General features: G+C 40.7%; 1 protein-coding gene across 1 annotated transcript in view; it reads right to left on the reverse strand.

Moving 5' to 3' along the window:
* Positions 1-21,512, reverse strand: part of SLC13A3 (solute carrier family 13 member 3) — an 82,318-nt gene that overhangs the window by 45,764 nt on the left and 15,042 nt on the right. Inside the window, exons 2-3 of the mRNA XM_007533041.3 lie at positions 7,630-7,895; positions 5,107-5,270 (exon numbers count right to left, since the gene is read on the reverse strand). Of these exons, the coding sequence (XP_007533103.1) occupies positions 5,107-5,270; positions 7,630-7,895 (430 nt within the window). The remainder of the gene's footprint in view (positions 1-5,106; positions 5,271-7,629; positions 7,896-21,512) is intronic.

The following is a 21,512-nucleotide window of genomic DNA, read 5'->3' on the forward strand; positions in this document are numbered from 1 at the left end:
CCCAGGGTCTCCTAACCTCTGATATACTACAGCATAATCAAAAAGACTGGCTTTTACCTTGCAATCAACACTGAATACATCACTTTATTTCCCTGAATTTCATCTGTGGAGTGTTTACAGATATTTCTAGTTTTCAGGGATAGAACAGAAATAAAATAAGCCAGATCTTATTGCATAAAGGGAAAATATGCATATCATTCTACATAAGATTAATTTAGGTGACACATGGATCAAAATTTAAGTCATCATTATACAGAAGGTCCCTGGATGATGTCACTTTGCTGAACTTCGTTTTGCTATAAAGTTGATGGAGAAAACAAAAGAACCCCACTTAACCTTGAAAGAAATAAATGTTAACTGAGGATCTGGTTCTGCTGTATATAGCTCTGCTTAAAGCTTCAGTTTCCAAGAACCTGTTAATGATGCTAAGTGAGGATGTGCATTTGGGTTCCAGATCAGATCTATGGGGTTTATTTATATTATATACTTTTCCCATATTTGGGAGATACTCTCTGTCCTGATCCAGCTTTCTTTCTTTTTTAAAAAAGTTTTTAAAATATTTATTTATTTTCCCTTTTGTTGCCCTTGTTGTTTTTATTGTTGTTGTAGTTATTATTGTTGTTATTGATGTCATCATTGTTGGATAGGGCAGAGAAAAATGGAGAGATGAGGGGAAGACAGAGGGGAGAGAGAAAGATAGACACCTGCAGACCTGCTTCACCACCTGCAAAGTGACTACCCTGCAGGTGGGGAGCCAGGGGCTCAAACCAGGATCCTTATGCAGGTCCTTGCACTTCGCACCATGTGTGCTTAACCCACTGCGCTACCACCCAACTCTGATCCAGCTTGCTAGTCCTCTTCCCAACTCTGACACTATCTCTCCAGACAACACCTGCATGTTAGCTGTCAGGCTTGGGCAAAAAAACTAATAAAGTTATGGGTCCCTTGGAATATACCCAAAATAGACAAACCTACTATCTTGTACCAAAATGGAGACCACAAATTTTATCTGCTACATTTTAACCTTTAGGTTCCTGATTATTAAACTATTTGTTCTGCTTTATATCTTAATGCTTTCCAGTCACCAAGGTATAGATGCTACCATGATGCTAACCTGACTTCCCTGGGCAGATGACCTCACCAATGTACCCTGGACCTCCACCTCTCCAGAGCCCTGCCCCACTGGGGAAAGACAGAAACAGGCTGGGAGTATTAATCAACCTGTCAATGCTTATGTTCAGTGGAGAAGCAACTACAGAAACCAGACCTTCCACCTTTTGCATCCTATAATAATACTGGGTCCATACTCCCAGAAAGAAAAAGAATAGGAAAGCTTCCAGTGAAGAAGAGGGGATATGGAACTCTGGTGGTGGGAATTGTGTGGAATTGTAACTTTCTTATCCTACAATCTTGTCAATCATTATTAAATCAAGAAAAAAAAACATCATTAGCACACAAAATTCAGGTTTCACATTAGAAAGCTACTGGGGGCAGGTTTGCCATGCATCCCCCATCATACAGCTTCACTCCTTGGGAGTGTAGAATCTTCTTCTCTCACTTCCAGATGCAGATTTTGGTTAGCAGAAGCTGAGAGCAGGAAAGGCAGAACATAGAAATTTTACATAGTTCCTACACCTCTCCCATTGGTCAAATATAATCACATAACCACATCTAACTGCAAGGGAAGCTGGGAAATTCAGTGTTTTCTCTACTTACTCACATCCCCCTGTGAACATTCCCTTACTAAAAAATATAGGAAGAGAGTTGATTCTGGGAATAAACTAGCCATCTCCACCCATATATGCACTCATTTAAAGCTTTATTTTGCAGAAACCATGCTTCACGAAAACATGGGGAAATATTCAACTGCTCAAACTCACAAGGATTTGGAAAAAATGTCACGGTTTGAATTTAGAAAGCTTAATATAAAGGCAATTCAAGACTGTAAGCATAACATACAGATTCAGGATCTCAGACATTTCACCAAAGAACTACAAGATACATAGAGAAAATTCTGACCAAAGCTAGATAATATGAAGAACAGTTTGGATGGAGATAAAGCCTGATAAGTAGAATAAATCAGCTTGAGGAAAGAATATCAGGGTTAGATGATAAAACAACCACACTCTCTGAAAGCAACACTGTCAGAAAGGTTCATGAAAAATGAAGCAGTTCTGTGTGAGACAGCAGACCCCATCAGAAAAATGAATGTGTAATTTATTTGGATACATGAAGTTGAAGAGAAGGAGCAGGGAACATATTCAAAGAAATCATAGCAGAAAATTTCCCACATCTGGGCAGCTGAATGAACACTTAAGTTCCTAGATCCAAAATGGCCCACCCCACAATACATCACAGTTAATCTATCCAAAAGCAAACAAAAGGAAAAGAAAATATTTGCAAGATGCTGAGTAAAAGAGGAAACTTACATAGAGAAGTAGAACCATCTGGTTATCAGATTTCTCATCACAAGAAAGGCAAGAAGGGAGTGGAATAACATTCATAGTATTAAAAGATAAAATTTATCAACCACTAATGCTATTTTTTTACCAAGTTATCCTTCAAATGTAAAGGAGAAACTAACATCTTCCTAAACATATAGAAACTGAAGGAATTCACTAAGAATGATCCTGCCTTGCAGGAATTACTGAAATGAGTCCTACATGAAAAGAAGAAAGAAAATACATAGAAAAACGTACTGAGGGGCCAGGTGGTGGCTCACCTGGTTGAGTGCACATGTTACAATGCACAAGGACCTGGGTTTGAGCCTCAGGTCCCCACCTACAGGGGGAAAGCTTTGTGAGTGGTGAAGCAGTGCTACAGATGTCTCTCTTTCTCCTTCCCCCTCTACCCTCTCAATTCCTGGCTGTCTCTACCTAAAAATAAATAAATAAATAAATAAATAAAGATAGTTTAAAATTAAAAAATAAAGAAAAAGAAAAAGGAAAAGGGATAGCAAAATGTGCAGAGATATACCCAATTCTGGTGAACCAAGGCAAACTATCATGGAAATACATATTAGACCAGAAATTCTAAAATCTCTATCTCTGCCTTACCTAGGATGGAACCTGAAGAAAAACTGTTGGGTTGGAAGAGTCAGGAAGAGAGGGATGTATACTGGATGACTTCACATGTAGGTGGGGCTAGGGAAACAAGGTCAGAAAGGAAGAACACAAGATGAATCTTGAACTGAGAGTGATGTGCAACATCAAAGCAAGAGATCCTGGGGAAGGACTAGAAGGGGACGATGTGGGGGGTTGAGGTCCTAGACTGGAGGTGAGAGAATTTTGCTGACATCTGTCATGCACAGGTGGGAAATTGTGCCCATGTATAGATAGCTGTGATGTAAACCATTAACATCTCCCCCCCAATAAAAAGAAGAGGAGTACAAAGACCTCCTCCAAAGGGTCCAGGTGGTGGCCAGGTGGCTGAGCACATGTTACTGTGCACAAGGACCAGCCTCCAATTTCTACCTGCAGGGGAAAGCTTTGCAAGTGGTGAAGTAGTGCAGCAGGTGTCTCTCTGTCTCTCTCTATCTCACCCTCCCCTTTCAATTTCTGCTTGTCTATCCAATAAATAAATAAATAAATAAAGATTATCTTTAAAAAGAGCTCCTCCAAGATTTAATGATATACTTGCGTGCACGTGCATACACATACACACACACACACACACACACACACACACACACACACACACATTTGTGTAATAGAAATTTGAACATGAATTTAACTATATGAAAATACAGCAGCTCCATGTGCTTTGTTTTGTTCAGAACAGGATTTTAGAGGCCTGAATCAATTAAGTCTCTTAGCACAGGGCATCTATTTCTTGCACAAGATCTCTCTTGTTTTTCTTATTGATTTATCTAGTCCCTTTGATCTCCATTTCCTCCTCCCATCCTTTCCACAGCAACTATTCTGATGTTTAATATGTAACATGTTGTTTGTTTAGATTCTTAAGAATGTCTGATCATTTATATATTTTTAATTTACATGATTCTGTGGCATTCTATATCTCCAATCACAACTATGCAGCACGAGCTCATATATATATTAAAAGCAGCACAAGGCATAATGGTGTAAAACTATCACCCTTTGCGTCCTTGATTCACTGCTGATCAAGTGTTCCCTTATAGACTGGTGTTAGAATTCCTTTGGCATTTACATACAGGAGCAAAATTGCCAGGTCACAGGTATATACACAATGAATTGAATTAAATATTTGCAAGATGCACTTCAGAAGGCTGTTCAGGCCATACTCTAGCAATGCACCAGAACTTCAACGGTCCCTTATTCCTGCCAACACTGGACATTATTTATCTTGATTATTTCTTCTGATCTCATTGGAGTAATTCTCAAGGTTATTTTAATTTGCATTTCTCTGGGTACTGGTGATTTTGCGCATCTCTTCCAATATTTTTAAGCAAATTTTAATTATAGAATCCATATCACCAGGCTATTTTGATAGGTGAAAGAAGCATTGTATGTAGGGCCCATAACTCAATGCTTACTATACAATAGATAGTAAATGCAATTAAGAGAAAGATTCCATAGTCTGACTTAGCTTTCAGTTATCATTACTATTAAAACCCTTGATATGTCTTAATGCTTTTCACTCACAAAGTTGCAGATGCTACCATGACACCAACCTGACTTTCCCGGGCAGACAACCTCACCAATGTACCCTGGAACCCCACCTCCTCAGAGCCCTACTCCACTAGGGAAAGATAGAAAGAGACTAGATGTATGGATCGACCTGTCAACACCCATGTCCAGCAGAGAAGCAATTACAGAAGTCTGACTTTCCACCTTCTGCAGCCCATAAAGAGCTTTGGTCCATGATCCCAGAGGGCTTAAAAAATAGGGAAACTTTCAATAAAGGAGATATGGAACTCTGGTGGTGGGAATTGCATGGAATTGTAACCCTCTTATACCACAATGTTGCCAACCATTATTAAATCACTAATAAAAATTATAAAAAATAATAAATAGGGAAATATGAAAAAATATTTTTAAAAAACTTGGCATGCCATGGGTGTTCAATAAATGCATTTTTTCCCTTTGCCTTCTACTACTCCCCTTGGGCATCCCTGCCCAACCTCACCTGAGTTCTCTCCACTCTCTCTGCTGGGGTCCTTCCATTCCTCCTTCTGACCAAAGAGACTCTTCAGGATGGCACTGGCAATGGGAAGCATCATGGCGGTGGTGGCAGTGTTGCTCAGCCACATGGACAGGAAGGCAGTTGTCAGCATCATGCCCAGAATGAGCCTGAGAACAGAGATAGTGAGAAGCAGATCTAGAACCAGGCCTCAGAGGGCTTCTGGTCCCAGTTTGCCACCCCTAAGGAATCCAGGTCACTATTTACAGTTGGAAATTCAGGCCCAAAAAGGAAAATCTAGAGACTATGTGAGGACCATAGTTATTTTAGATCTAAGGCAACAGATACATTGTGTTTAAATTAGCTGATCATAGGTACCCAACATAAAACAGTTTCAAATATACCCCAACTTTGAAATTGTCTCTTCCTTCTTCCCAAATCTTTAGTAGCTCCCACTGCAGAATAAAAAACTCTCAACCACCTCAACCCAAATGGCTTTCCAAGTCTCCCCCTTCATCTCCTTATCACTTCTGTTGGGCATTTGTTTCTGGCTCTACGGACCTTCACTGAAAGTGCCCAAGCATACCCTGATCTGTAGCCTGTCCGACACTGCTTGTCTCCACCCACCAACAGGAATTCCAGTGTTATGGTCTTTTTCCTTATTACTGAACTCTCAATTCATCTGAAAGGATGCTTAAGGTTTTCCAAATGGGAAAAGAAAGAAAGAAAGAAAGCAAAAGATGAATGGTATAAAGTAAGATCTAAATAGGTATTTTTAAAGAGAATAAATCATTTTGATAACCCTCACCACTTAGTGAATACTCTTTCTCTTTACCAATGATTTATATTTCTTCTAGACCACTCATTCTGCATTTATTTCTTTTTAAAAATATTTATTTATTTATTCCCTTTTGTTGCCCTTGTTGTTTTACTGTTGTAGTTATTGTTGTTGATGTCGTCATTGTCGGATAAGATGGAGAGAAATGTAGAAAGGAGGGAAGGATAGAGAAGGGGAGAGAAAGATAGACACCTGCAGACCTGCTTCACCGCTTGTGAAGTGACACCCCTGTAGGTGGGGAGCCGGGGCTTGAACCCGGATCCTTATGCCAGTCTTGCACTTTGTGCCACATGTGCTTAACCCACTGTGCTACCGCCAGACTCCCAAAAACCTATTTCTGAACCTATATCATTGTTCTACATTCATAGTATGTTTGACAGAAGCCCTATCTACTTAACAAGGTCAAATGTGACCTTCTGCAGTTGGAAGCCAACTACTTCCTCTCCTGTGGAAGAGGAAGTATCACATGTGGCCCTTGGGTATCAAATTCCACTTTGCATCAGAATCAATTCTACAGACAGACTTCCTACAACAAGACCATTTCTCTATAAGGGTACACTTTTTGACTCTAGATGAAGGTATGGCACTGAGGACCTGCTAGAAACCCAGGAGTTACCCAGGACTTCCTTCTTCCTCCCCACCACCCCTCCCCATCAGAAAAACAGTTCTCAAACTTATTTATCATTCCATTCACCTCTACTGTTTCCACCCTGTTCACACTGTCACCTAGTGAGACTATACCCAGCTTCATCCTCTTTCTCTCTTCAGCAGCTTAGAGGAATTTTTTTTTTTTTTTTTTGCCTTCAGGCTTATCGCTGGGGCTCAGTGCCTATACTATGAATCCACTGCTCCTGGAGGCTATTTTTCCTCTTTTTGTTGCCCTTGTTGTTTAGAGGAATTTTTTTAAAAAAACAGATCTGAACATGTCATTTTCTACTCAGAACTCTATAAAGAGATTCACAATTAGGTGGTTCATGGACATAATTCAGGATGGAAAGGGTGGCATCTTAACGTTACTAACATCTAATAGGAATCAAGAATTTTAGTGATTCTATTAGTGATCAACACAGACCACATAACTCAGCAGTATTAAAGGCACCTAGACTTAATTGCCAACTAAGATCACAGATATTTCTGTACAACTGCATAAAAGCTGTAGACCTTGGAATATCACTGACATTAAGACTCCCTCCAAATAACAGGTAGTAGTGCCACCACTAAATTGTTTAATACTGTCTTATGGTACTATCCTATAGATGTGTGTTTTTAAAACTATATAGTTGAATTTCACTGTAATGTGGCTATTGTTTTCAATCCAATATGCTTTGTACACTTAAATACATTATTCTAGGAAAGGCTCCTTAAGGTTTTCCAAATGGGAAAGGAAAGAAAGAAAGAAGAAAGAAAGGAAGAGAAAGCTACCTGCAGGTAATTCTGGTGGATCAGTATTTAAACCAATTTCCCAGGTGACTCCTACACACTTTGGAGACCTTCCCAAGAAGGAAGGTCTAACACTCTGTCTGGCACACTAAGGTGACTCACTAGACACTGAGAAATAAAAGAAGTAAGTGAAAGTTGAAGCGTGAGTTTGTCTGCCTGAGTGACCAGACTAGGGAAAATGAGTTTGGGCTTCAAGAAATATGGTCCCTCTGCCTCCCTACCTGTTGGATAAACCTGTTACCTGGCCTTACCTGGCTGGCTGGACCCCAGTGAGTATCAGAATTCTGAGGGCGATTCTACGGTGAAGGTTCCACTCTTCGATGCCACAGGCCATGATCAGACCACTGAGGAAGAGGAAGTTGGTGTCCAGGAAGTACTGTGGGCAGACCTTCTTGGAGGGCATGACACCCAATAAAGGGAAAAGGATGATGGGTAGTAGAGCCGTCACGGAGAGGGGTAGGGCCTCCGTGCACCAGTACACCGCCATGAGCAGGACAACGAAGAGGCAATGGCCTTCCTGCAGTGGGGGGAGATGTGGGCTCAGGAGGCTCAGCATAGCTTGGGTGGCCAAGGAAGAACGAGTCCAAGGTATGTTTCTTGGGGAGGTGATGGGAAGAGTTAGTGTACAAGGCTTTATTGAGTAAGTGCCATCACCTATCTGAGCCTGTTTTTATTCAACTGTGAATACCTGTCTACTTTAAAAGGCTGATTTGAAGATTAAATGAAATCTCTACACCTTAAAAGTAAACCCAGAGATGATCATGACAGTGAAAATAGTGTATAGAAGATTCAGGAAAGTTCTAATAGAGCAGTTTTGGAAGTGAAAATGAGAAGGAAAGCAACACAGAGTGTTAGTGAGAAGGTATCACTACTATGTGCATTTGAAGGATTTGATGGGGAATGGTATAAATTTTGCTTCAGGAGACACAGAAGGCCAATAGAAATATGAAAAAAAAGCTCCAAGTCATTGATTATCAGAGAAATGCAAATAAAGATGACAATGGGATATCACTTCACTCCTGTAAGAATGTCATACATCAGAAATGACAGCAACAATTGCTAGAGAGGTTGTGGATACAAAACAAACCCTTCTGTACTGCTGGTGGGAATGTAAATCTAATCCCTGTAGAAAGCAGTCCAGAGCACCCTCACAAGGCTAGAAACAGACCTTCCTTATTAACCATCAATTACTCTCCTAGAGATATATCCTAAGGGGTCAAATACACCTATCCAAAAAGATGTATATACCTATGTTCATAGAATAATAATTTGTAATAGCCAAAACTTGGAAGCAATTCAGGTGTCCAACAATAGCTGAGAAAATTGTGACACACACACACACACACACACACACACACACACACACACACACTGGAATACTACTTAGCTATTAAGAATAATGAATCGACCTTCTTCACCCCATCTTGGATGGAGTTTCCGGGAATTATCTTAAGTGAGATAAGCTGGAAAGAGAAAGATGAATATGAGCTGATACTACTCATTAAAAGAAATTGAGAAAAAACAGAAAGGGAAACACAACACAATATTTGGACTGGGTTTGGAGTATTGCACCAAAGTAAAAGACTCTGGGGCTCTAGTCAGGGAATCCTTGTGTTCCCACAAAGATATGATGGGCCTAGACCTCTAATAGATCCCTCTCTCCACCATCACTGGCCACTTCATCAGAAACATCATCATAAACCCTCTTGTTGGCCTCTCTAGGACCTTGCCTTCACTGTAAAACATCAATGGTAGGAACTACCCCCACTCTCTGAAGGGAGGCTGGGTCAACCTCCTATGCCACTCAAAGGAGGCTGGGTCAACCTACTATGTCCTGAAATGAGTACAACCTAGAATGTTCCTAGCTGTGACCATGGAATGCGAGCTATGTCTGACAGAGACTCAGAGATTACACAGGTTCTTGTGCTAAATATGAGTATTTATGGGCCCTAGGTCAAATTGATGGGGTTAAGAGTCCTTCCTAGGAGCTGGGTAGTGGTGTACCTGGTTGAGCGTACATGTTACAGTGCTCAAAGACCCAGGTTTGAGTCCCTGGTCCCTACCTGCAGGGGGAAAGCTTTACAAATGGTGAAGCAGGTATCTCTCCATCTCTCTCCTTATCACTCCCTTCCCTCTTGATTTCTGGCTGTTTCTGTCCAATAAAGATAATGCAAAACAAATAATAATAACTAAAAAAAAATAGTACTTTCTAGTCCTCTTCTCAACTCTGACACCATCTTTCCAGACAATATTTTTAGTCCACCTGAATGTTAATTGTTGGGCTCAGGCAAAAATCACTAAAGTCATGGGTCCCTTGGAACATACCTAAAACAGACTTCTAAGCTTCTTCTCACACAAAGACCCCCTAGTTTCATCTGCTCTATTCCTACCTTTGGATTCTTGTTTATTATTAATTTTTTTACATTTTTGTTAGTGCTTTAATAATAATTAACAAGATTGTAAGATAACAGGGATATAATTCCACACATTTCCCACCACCAGAGTTCTATGTCCTTTCCCTATCATTGGAAGCTTCCCTATTTATCCTTCTCTGGAAGTATGGACTAAAATTCTTTATAGGGTGCAGAAGGTGGAAAGTCTGGCTTCTGTAATTGCTTCTCCTCTGAACATGTATGTTAGCAGGCCAATCCATACCCCCAGCCTGTTTCTGTCTTTCTCTAGTCGGGTAGGGTTCTGGACAGGTTTAGTTACAGGACACACTGGTGATGTCATCTGCCTAGGGAATTCAGGATAGAATCATGGTAGTGTCTGCAACTTGGTGACTGAAAAATGTTAAGATATAAAGCAACTTGTTCAATAAACAAGAATGGAAAGGTAGGAATAGAACAAAAGAAACTAGGGACTTCATGTGGGAAGAAGCTAGGAAGTTTATTTTAGGTATGTTCCATGTGGCTCATGATACAGAGCAGAATTTGGGCTGGGTTTGGAGTATTACACCAAAGTGAAAGACTCTGGGGGTGGAGGGGAAGGGTAGATTTTCAGTTCCACTGTATGGGGTAGGGTGGATGTAGGGACACCGATCTTTGGCAGTATGAATAACGTTAATCTATACTCCTATTAACTTATAAGGTTTCTGTTTATTGAACAATTTTATTTATGTCTTACCACATTTCAGCCACCAAGTTGCTGATGCTAACATGACGCCATCCTGACCTCCCCTGGCAGATGACCTCATTGGTCTAGAGCTCTACCCAACTAGAGAAAGATAGAAACAGGCTTGGCCTGCAAGCATACATGTTCAGCAGAGACACAATTACAGAAGCCAAACCTTCCACCTTCTGTACCCTATAAAGAATTTTGGTGGGAGTCAGGCTGTAGCACAACGGGTTAAGCGCAGGTGGCGCTAAGCTCAAGGACCGGCGTCAGGATCCCAGTTTGAGCCCCCGGCTCCCCACCTGCAGGCAGGTCCCTTCACAGGTGGTGAAGCAGGTCTGCAGGTGTCTGTCTTTCTCTCCCCCTCTCTGTCTTCCCCTCCTCTCTCCATTTCTCTCTGTCCTATCCAACAACAATGACATCAATAATAACTACAACAATAAAACAACAAGGGCAACAAAAGGGAATAAATAAATAAATAATAAAATAAAAAATATATATATATATATAAAAGAATTTTGGTCCATACTCCCAGAGAGGGATAAAGAATAGGGAAGCTTCCAATGGAGGGGATGGGACACAGAACTCTGGTGGTGGGAACTGTGTGGAATTGTACCCCTGTTATCTTATGAACTTGTTAATCATTATTAAATCACTAATTAAAAAATCTGTTTCAGCCTCAGGTTTTTCCTCTTAGGAGGTCAGAAAACAAGACTGTCAACTGTTAAGTTGCCACTAGTTAAAGGCTGTTTCTAAGAGTACTAACTCCCTTACCTGACGCATGGGCAACCAGAGCAAATACTCACGCAGAATGTCATAAGTTCAAAATGATGAATGTCAATGAAATGTGGAGGGAGAACCACTAGCAACTGCCACATCTGTGCACAGCACAATCTCTAACACAAGAGTACACACTACAGAGAGTATTAATAATGAATGATAGTTACTGGAATTTACATGTCACAAGAATCCCACTGAAATATGTACAATGTTATGGATGAAGAAGCTGAGATGCAAGGTTGCTATCAAGACAAAGATTAAGCAAGGAAAGGCACTTGGTCCCCAGAGCGAACAGGGAGAGGGAGAGGGAGAGGGATAGAGAAAGAGAGACAGAGAGGAGGAGGAGAGAGAGAAGCACTGGACTTATATGCCTGAGGTCCCTCTGTTTAATCACTGGCACCACATATACTAGAGTGTTTCTGTGGCTTCTCTCTCTCTCTCTCTCTCTCCCACTCTCTCTCCCTCTCTCACAAAGTGACTCATATGTAATAAATAAAATAAACCTTTAAAAGTAAAGTAATAAACCTGAACCCTGTACACTATTTGAGAGAATGTAAATTGGTACTGACCCTATACAAAATATAAAGCTGGTTCCTCAAAAAAAAAAATTAAATAGAAATGGGGCCAGGTGATGGTACCTTTGGTTGAGAGCACAAGGACCCAGGTTCAGGCCCAGAACACCCATCTGCAGGAGGCAGGGAGCTTCATGAATGGTAAAGCAGTGCTGCAGGTTGCAGGTCTCTCTCTCTCTTCCTCTGTATCTCCCCCTTACCTCTCAATTTCTCTGTCTCTATTCAATAAATAAATAAATAAATAAATAAATAAATAAGTAATATTAAAATAGAACTATCATATGATCCAGTAATTCCACTTCTGGGTATCAAAGGAATCAAAACAAGGTCTCAAAGAGATATTTTTTTTAAAATTATCTTTATTTATTGGATAGAGACAGTCAGAAGGGGGACACAGAGATAAAAAGAGACAGAGAGACACCTAGAGCATTACTTCACCACTTTCAAAGTTTCTCCCCTGCAGCTTGAAGCTGGGCCCTTGTGCACTGTAACATGTACACTCAACCAGATGTGCCACCACCACCCCCCCTCAAAGAAGTATTTGTATCACATCTTTATAGCAGTTTTATTCACAATAGTATGGGAGGAGAGTCCAAGTGCCCTCTGGTAAATGAATAGATAAGCAAAATGTGGTATATATGTACAGTTGGATGTCATTCAGCCTTGAAAAAGAAGAGAATTTTAACAGTGCTACATAGGGGATGAACCTTGAGGACAGGATGGTATGTAAACTTCAGTCTCAGAAAGATAAATACTGTATAGTCCCACTTATATGAAATAGAGGAGTCAAACCCAGAGACAGAAAGTAGAAAGTTATTTCCAGGGGCTTGAGAAGGGAAGAATGGGGAGTCAGTGTTTATGAATATGGAGTTTCAATTTAGGATGAAGAGCTACAGAGATGAGTAGTAGTAATGGTTATACAATGTTAATGTGCATTTAATACCACATTTTAAAATGGTTAAGATGATGAATTGTAAGTCCTATGAATTTTACCACAATTCTAAAAGTTAGGGGAAGACCTTATTTTCCTATTGACTTAAGATATATCCTTTTGAAGGTAAAAATTAAACAGAAGTCCAGAGTTAACACAATGAATTGTCCTTTTAGCTGCAAACAATAATTGTGGATACAATAGACTCAAGTTGAAGTGAATATTCCAAGAACCCAGGTTATTGATTACACACTTTAAAGACAAAATTGACTGTGAGTTCTCATTACTGTTTCAGTTCTGCACAGCAGATCTCTACCTATGTGGGGTTGAGAAATCTTAGATTATGTTAACTTTCAACTCTATGTCCCAGAAAAAAAAAATGTATGTCATCTTTACAAATAGCTGGTAAACATTTCTAGGTGTGCCTCTGGGAGACTTTAACATCATAGACTGAGTAAAGATCTTTCTTGACCTTGAGGGTGAATAGCATAGCCTCGTTTGATTAAGGTTTAGGTAGAACAAAAAGCTGGAGGTAAGGCAGATGCTGCTGTTTGGTCAGAGATGTTCATCTTCTGCCTTTTGATATTGTTTCTCATGATCCATGGACTTTCAGACTCAAACTGGCACCTACACTTCTAGCCTCTTGATATTAATATTTTTCAGGTTCAGACTGAAATATACCACCAAATTTCTTGGTTCTTCATCTGCAAGTGGCAGGTCACGGAATGTCTTAACCTCATAACTATATAAGCTAATCTTGTTCTCTCTCTCTCTCTTTCTCTCTCTCTCTTCTCTGTATTTGTATACCTTCTCTTGGTTCAGTTTCTCTAGACAGCATTGACTAATCCAGGTGGCAACTGGTTATATGATGAAGTATATAAGTACATGGTCACAGTGACTCTGCTCATGCCTCTGCTGTATTAGAAGCCAAGATTCAAGCTTCTGTGCCAAACTTGACTTTATCATGCAGAAACTCTGTGTCTACAGGAAAAGTCATTTTTACCTCCAGTTAATATTTTAATCCCTCTGCAGACTCACAAGTTCCCAGCCCCAAGAATGCCCAGTTGGCCAAATATGCTTTGTTGTGGTTTGTACTTTTAGATAAATTGGCCTTACATGTGGTCCTGAAATTTCCCTGGCAGACGTGGGAATTCCAGGAGCTTTGTAAACAAGGTGCTATTTATTGTGTTGTATGCCACTTTCCCAGATCTTTATTTGCTGTAGAGTACCTGGGATAGGTCTGTCTCTCTGCTTCCTTAAACTCATTCATGACACCCATTAGCTCCAAGAACCTGGGATAGGTCTGTTACTAAAACAGACCTAGTGAGGGACCTCAGCTACCTGGGGAGCTCCAATCTGATGTTCTAGAAACACTCTGACACATACTTGCTCTCTTGTTTCAGTCTTCAGAGGCTACACTAAAGGGCTGGTGACAGTTCAACGGTATTCCATTAGATTCTTTAGTCAAGGGGCCTTTGGTGTTGCCAAAGCAGGTGAGAGGGAAGAAGCCAAAAGAGGCCCAGTAGATAGTTCCTCACCCCACTCTCCCAGAAAACTCCTTCTTAGTGACTTTTACATTTAATATTGGTCTGTTCAATATATTGTGATTCAGCATATAATTCATCATTTGTCCTCCCTACCACTCCCCAGTGCAGTGGAGGCCAAGTGAAAACCTTTTGCATGGCAAAACAGGCACCTTCCCAGGTGAGTTATTTACCAACCTTAGGACACTAAACTTAAATTCCCTTCTCCACTCAAAAATTTTCATTTGCAGGTTATAGACAATAAGTTCTGGAAAAGAGGAGTGATCCTTCAGGATTACACAAAACTGAAGAGCAGATCTCATAGTGGGTCAAGAAGTGGGTTCTAGGTAAACCCCAGATTTTATCCCAGCACAACTGTCCCACCTCTGCCTGGGGGCTTGTTTCTGAATCTGGAGACCTACCATTTGGCTCCACGGCAGTTCAGTCTGCTTCATAAAATTAGGCTCCTCTGGGTCCCTCAAGGGTCAATTAGAATACAAGGACAGTGTCATGTGATCCCAAAGCCCTATTTCTTTGAATTTTAACTTTGGGAGTTCAAAGATCAGGGGAGCACTCTCTGAAGGGAGGCTGGGTCATCCTACTGTGGTCCTGAAATGAGTGCAGCCTATAATGTTCCCAGCTGTGACCTTGAACCGTGAGCTTAGACAGGGACTTGGAAGTTATATAGGCTCCTGTGCTAAATATGAATATATATATGGCTCCTTGTTCAGATCGATGGGGTAAACAATTAGTTGTATTTATATATTTTCTTCAAGTTTGGGAGCTACTCAGCTTCTTAGTTTTACTCTGAATTCTGATACCATCTTTCCAGACAATATTTGTAGGTCACCTGCATGTTAGCTATCAAGCTCAAGTAAAAATTACTAATCACAGGCCCCCAGGAACCTAAAATAGACTTCTCAGTTTTTCTCCACCATAATATCCCTATTCTCATTTTCTTTATTCCTACGTTTTGGTTCCTATTTATTTAACATTTTGTCCTGACTTATATCTTAATGCCTTCCAGCCACCAAGTTGCAGATCTACTATGATTTCATCCTGATCTCCCTAAGTAGAAGACCTTACCAAATGTGCCCTGGAACCACACCTTTCCAAAGTTTTACACCACCAAGGAAAGATAGAAACAGGCTGGGGATACGGATCTATCTGCCAACATCTATGTCCTGCAAAGAAGCAATTACAGAAAGCAGAACTCCCACCTTCTGCACTTCATAAATAATTATGGTCCATAATCCCAGAGGAGGAGAAATATTAGGGGAAGATTACCAGAGGACTCTGAACTTCAACTCCATCAGGACCCAGAGACAGAAGAGGAAAAAAAAAATGGAAGGAAATTTGAAAGTAAGTTACAGATATAGGTGTGACTTAGAAAGGAAGAGAAGGCAGGACCATAGAAATAAGTGGGAAAATACATGAAAATATAGTTATAGAAATAATAGTCAACCCATATTTGAGACCTCAGGAGAACTACTACAGTTTCCAAGGGAGGGAATGGGGACATAGAACTCTTGTGGTGGGAGCAGTGTGGAATTATACCCCAGTTATCTCATAATTCTGTAAATTAATATTAAATCACTAATAAAAAAAAACATACACATGATCTGGGGAGGTATCTGATCTCACAGGTTCACCTTCTGGGTCATCTCAGTTTCAGCACTTGGCTTCACTGCCACTTTATTTCTGCCCTGAGGTTCCACTTCAGGAGCAGGACTCTGGCTGAGGTGGCCAGGATAGGCAGGGTTGATATTCCAGGCGAAGTGCCTCTCAGTACCCTAGCCTCTCCCCTTTGTAACAGAAACCTCTGAAGCAGGTTAGCTTCAAGTCACATGCATCTACTTTAGGATCATCATTAAGAATAAAGGAAATATAGAGCTCCAGCTTCTCAGTCACAGGTCCAGTGCTCTATTGCCACATGAGATGACTAGCCACCATTCTAGACAAAGCAGAGATAGAATATCTCCATCAGTGCAGAGCTCTGCTGGACAGAGATGCTTTAGAGAATTCAGGTCTGGAAATAAAAGGCCAAATATATGCAAATATAGACTTGACAGTTGTAGAAATAATAGTTGACCTATATCTGCAACCTTGGAAGAATTGCTGTAGCTTACAATGGAGAGATTAGGGTCCAGAACTCTGGTGGTGAGAATGGCATGGAATTATACCCCTGTTATCACGCAATTCTGTAAACCAATATTAAATCACTAATAAAAAAGAATGGGGGGGGCAGAGCCAAGATGGCAACTTAGAAACAACAGCTGGCATGAGCTCCAAAAAAGAAGCAGCTGACAACCTGGGACTCTCTGGATAGGCCAGCAGGTTACAGATGCTAACATGATGCCCCAGAGCCCTGCCTGACTAGGGAAAGAGAGAGACAGGCTGGGAGTATGGATCAACCTGTCAATGCCCATGTTCAGCGGGGAAGCAATTACAGAAGCCAGACCTTCCACCTTCTGCAACCCATAATGACCCTGGGTCCATACTCCCAGAGGAATAAAGAATAGGAAAGCTTTCAAGGGAGGGGTTGGGATACAGAGTTCTGATGGTGGGAATTGTGTGGAGTTGCACCCCTCTTATCCTATGGTTTCTGTCAGTGTTTCCTTTTTATAAATTAAAAAAAGAAAGAAAGAAAGAAAGAAAGAAAGAAAGAAAGAAAGAAAGAAAGAAAAAAAGAGAGAGAGGAGAATTCAGGTCTGTGAGTTAGGTAGCCTAAAGACTGTGGTATTGCTGCTGAGTTTTTTTTTCTCTCTTCTGTTAATGCCACAACCATGGATGAACTCAAAGTCCACAGCATGATACTGTGAAACTGGAGAATAGTCTTCCAATTTTTTCATTACTTTTATTTAGAAAAACAGAGAGAAAGTATAAAGTGGGAAAGAGGAAGAGAAAAAAGAGAGACACCTCAGCACCACTACAACATCCATGGAGTTCCCCCAGTATCATTTATGGTGCTCCCATGTGGTGTTAGAGCCCAAACGTAGGGCCTTGTACATGATGAGGTGTGCATGTTAGCTCCTAGCCCACTACTGAATTCTTGAGGATGGTCTCAAATCCTCTGTACCTGCATTTGTTCATCTGTACACTGGGAACAACAATCTTGTAATCAAGTAAATTTATGTGAGAGCATTTTGAATTTTTATTTTTTATTTATTTATCTTTTATAGAGACAGAAACAGAGAGGAATGGGGGTGGGGATGTAGCTAGCACAATGGTTACAAAAAGAGACTCTTATAACTGAGGCTCTAAAGTCCCAAGTTCAACCCCCGATACCACCATAAGTCAGAGCTAAGCAGTGCTCTGGTGAGAGGGGGAAGAGATAGAGAGGGACTTGGAGATTATACAGGCAGAGTGCTAAATAGAAAGACATATGAGTCCCAGGTTAGGTCGAAGTGGTAAAAAAAAGTTCATTGCATTTATACATTTTCTTCAAGTTTGTGAGCAACTCTCTGCCCTAATCCAGCTTCCTAATTCCACTCTTAGCTCAGACATCATCTTCCCAGACAATATTTCTATTCTACCACATGTTAGCTATCAAACTCAAGCAAAGACTACTAAGACATGGGCTCCTAGGAACATACCTAAAATAGACTTCCTAGATTCCTCCCACTCTAATGTTCCTTTCATCTGCTCTATTCCTACTTTATAGTTCCTGTTTATTAAACATTTTGTCCTGCAAGTCATCTTACTGCCTTTCAGCTACCAAGTGCCAGATGCTAGTATAATTCCATCCTGACTTCCCTGGGCCATCTCCCCAATGCTTCCCTTAACCTCACTTCTACAGAGCCCTACTTTACTAAGGAAAGTTAGAAACAGGCTGGGGATATGAATCAACCTGCCAACACCCATGTCTAGCAGAGAAGCAATTACAGAAGACAGACCTTCTACCTTCATCACCCCAAAAAGAATTTTGGTTCATGCTCCCAGAGGGGTAAACAACAGAGGAAATAAACCAGAGGTTCCACACCTCCATTCCATCAGGACCCAAAGCATTTGTCTCCAGGATTCTTGCTTTTAAACCATCATTGAAAGGGTGAATCTGGAAAACACCAGAAGAAGTCAAGCATTGTTTCTTCTATCTGAGAGAGAAGAGGGAAAAAGGAGACACCTGAAAGTAGTAGTAATAAGTGTACAGGTGACTTAGAAAGGAAGTGAAGGCAGGACCACTGAAAAAAAATGGGGGGTGGGGAATCTATATATACATAGATATAGACAGTTATAGAATCAGCCCATATTGGTGACCTTGGGAGAACTACTACAGTTTCCAATGGAGGGGATGGGACACAGAACTCTGGTGGTAGCAAGTGTATGGAATTATACACTTATTATCTTAAAAATTTGTAAATCGGGGGTCAGGCGGTGGTGCAGTGGGTTAAGCGCATGTGGCGCAAAGAGCAAGGACTGGCGTAAGGATCCCAGTTCGAGCCCCCGGCTCCCCACCTGCAGGGGAGTCGCTTCACAGGCGGTGAAGCAGGTCTGCAGGTGTCTATCTTTCTCTCCCCCCTTTGTCTTCCCCTCCTCTCTCCATTTCTCTCTGTCCTATCCAACAACGAACAACATCAACAATGGCAATAATAATAACCACAACGAGGCTACAACAACAAGGGCAACAAAAGGGGGAAAAAAATGGCCTCCAGGAGTGGTGGATTCATGGTGCAGGCACTGAACCCAGCAATAACCCTGGAGGGGAACAAAAAATTTGTAAATCAGGGAGTTGGGCGGTAGTGCAGCAGATCAAGCACAGGTGGTGCAAAGCACAAGGAATGGTGTAAGGATCCCGGTTCGAGCCTCTGGCTCCCCATCTGCAGGGGAGTCGCTTCACAAGTGATGAAGCAGGTCTGCAGGTGTCTATCTTTCTTGCCCCCCTCTGTCTTCCTCTCCTCTCTCCATTTCTGTCTATTCAACAACAATGACATCAATAACAACAACAATAATAACTACAACAATAAAACAAGGGCAACGAAAGGGAATAAATAAATAAATTTTTTTAAATTGTAAATCAATAGTAAATCACTAATAAAAATAAATTAATTTTTTTAAAAGGATAAAGTTTAGGTACAGATGGCTTTACTAAAGAGTTCTGTATGACTTCCAAAGAACTAATACTGATTCTCCTCAAACTCTTCCAGAAAATTGAGGAGGCAATCACTTCTTTTTTTTTTCTTTTTTTATTTATTTATAAAAAGGAAACATTGACAAAACCATAGGATAAGAGGTGTACAACTCCACACAATTCCCACCACCAGAGCTCCACACACATTTCCTCCCCTGATAACTTTCCTATTCTTTAACTCTCTGGGAGTATGGACCCAAGGTCATTGTGGGTTGCAGAAGGTGGAAGGTCTGGCTTCTGTAATTGCTGCCCTGCTGACCATGGGTGCTAACATAATTCTGATTCTTAAATCAGGAAAGGATTCTAGTAAACAAAGAAAAGTATAGATATCCCTTATCCCTGATAAGCACTGATGCAAAGATCTTCAACAAAATCTTGACAAAATAAATCTAACAACATAGTAAGAGAATAATCCACTAAGACCAACTGGGTTCATCTTTGGGAAGCAGGGATGATTCAGCATTCACAAATCAATCAACATAATCTATCATATCAATAAACAAAGATAAAAATCTTGTGGTCATATCAACTGACACTGAAAAGACATTTGAGAAGATGCAATATCCATTTACTAAAGACATCATAAGAAAAACAGGAAATGATAGATATTGGGGGTGGTGGGTAGACAGCATAATGGTTATGCAAAGAGACTCTCTTACCTGAGTCTCCAATGTCCCAGCTATTGGCAAGGTTATGGAGAAAAAGAGACTCTGTTACATTGTTGGTGGGAAAGCAAACTGGTGCAGCCCCTTTGGGAAAACTGTATGGAGAACACGTAACTAAATAAAGATGGAACTACCTTATGATCCAGCTCTAGCACTTTTAGGCATATATCCATAAGATATGAAAACACTAATTTGAAGGGACATATGCACCCCTATAATTCATAGCTGAATTGTTCGTAATATCCAAAGAATAGAAGCAGCCTAAATACCTATTAATAGATGACTGAAAAAAAGGCTTTATGGACTATAGACTCCATGGAATACTACTCTGCAATAAAAAAATATGTGTCGGGAGTCAGGCGGTAGTGCAGCGGGTTAAGCGCACATGGCGCAAAGCCCAAGGACTGACATAAGGATCCTGGTTCGAGCCCTCGGCTCCCCACCTGCAGGGGAGTCGCTTCACAGGCAGTAAAGCAGGTCTGCAGGTGTCTATCTTTCTCTCCCCCTCTCTGTCTTCCCCTCCTCTCTCCATTTCTCTCTGTCCTATCCAACAATGACGACAATAATAATAATTACAACAAGAAGACAATCAGGACAACAAAAGGGAATAAATAAATAAATAAATATTTAAAAAATGTGTCATTTGGGACAAAATGGATGAAGCTAGAGGTGATTATGCTTTTGAAATAAGTAAAGAGGTGAAAGACAACTAATGGATGGTTTCACTCATGTAGAATCTAGAGAATTGAAACATATAAACTTGAAAGAAAAAGAACTGCCTGTAAGACTCTGTGAGAACAATGGTGGTTATTGTTGGGAGGGTAGGGGTGCAGAACTTTGGTGGTAGGTGCATTGTGGAACTATACCCTGTAATCTTTTAATTCTGTACACCAGTATTAATCACCAATAAAATAAGTTGTAACATGCAGTCTGGCTGTGCAGTAGGCTATCACCTAGGTTGTTGGAATTATACTCTGTGGTGTATGCACAATGATAATCTTACCTAAGGATACATTTCTCAGAATGTATCGGAGAGTTAAGTGACAGCTATTGCTGTTATTAATGATTATATGTCAATACTACTTTATTCTTAATAGTGCAAGTGTTAGGAATTGGGTGGTAGCACAGTGGGTTAAGCACACAGAGCGCAAAGCTGAAGGACTGGAGTAAGGATCCCAGTTCGAGCCCCCAGCTCCCCACCTGCAGGGGAGACACTTCACAAGTGGTGAAGTAGATCTGGAGGTGTCTTTCTCTCCCCCTGTCTGTCTTCCCTTCCTCTTTCCATTTATCTCTTTCCTATCCAACAACGACATAAATAACAACAATAACTACAACAATAAAAAAACAACAAGGGCAACAAAAGGGAATAAATAAATAAATGCTTAAAAAAATAGTGCAAGTGTCAATACCTTTTTAAAGTC

The sequence above is a fragment of the Erinaceus europaeus genome, chromosome 1, assembly GCF_950295315.1.
Source record: "Erinaceus europaeus chromosome 1, mEriEur2.1, whole genome shotgun sequence".
NCBI lineage: Eukaryota > Metazoa > Chordata > Mammalia > Eulipotyphla > Erinaceidae > Erinaceus > Erinaceus europaeus.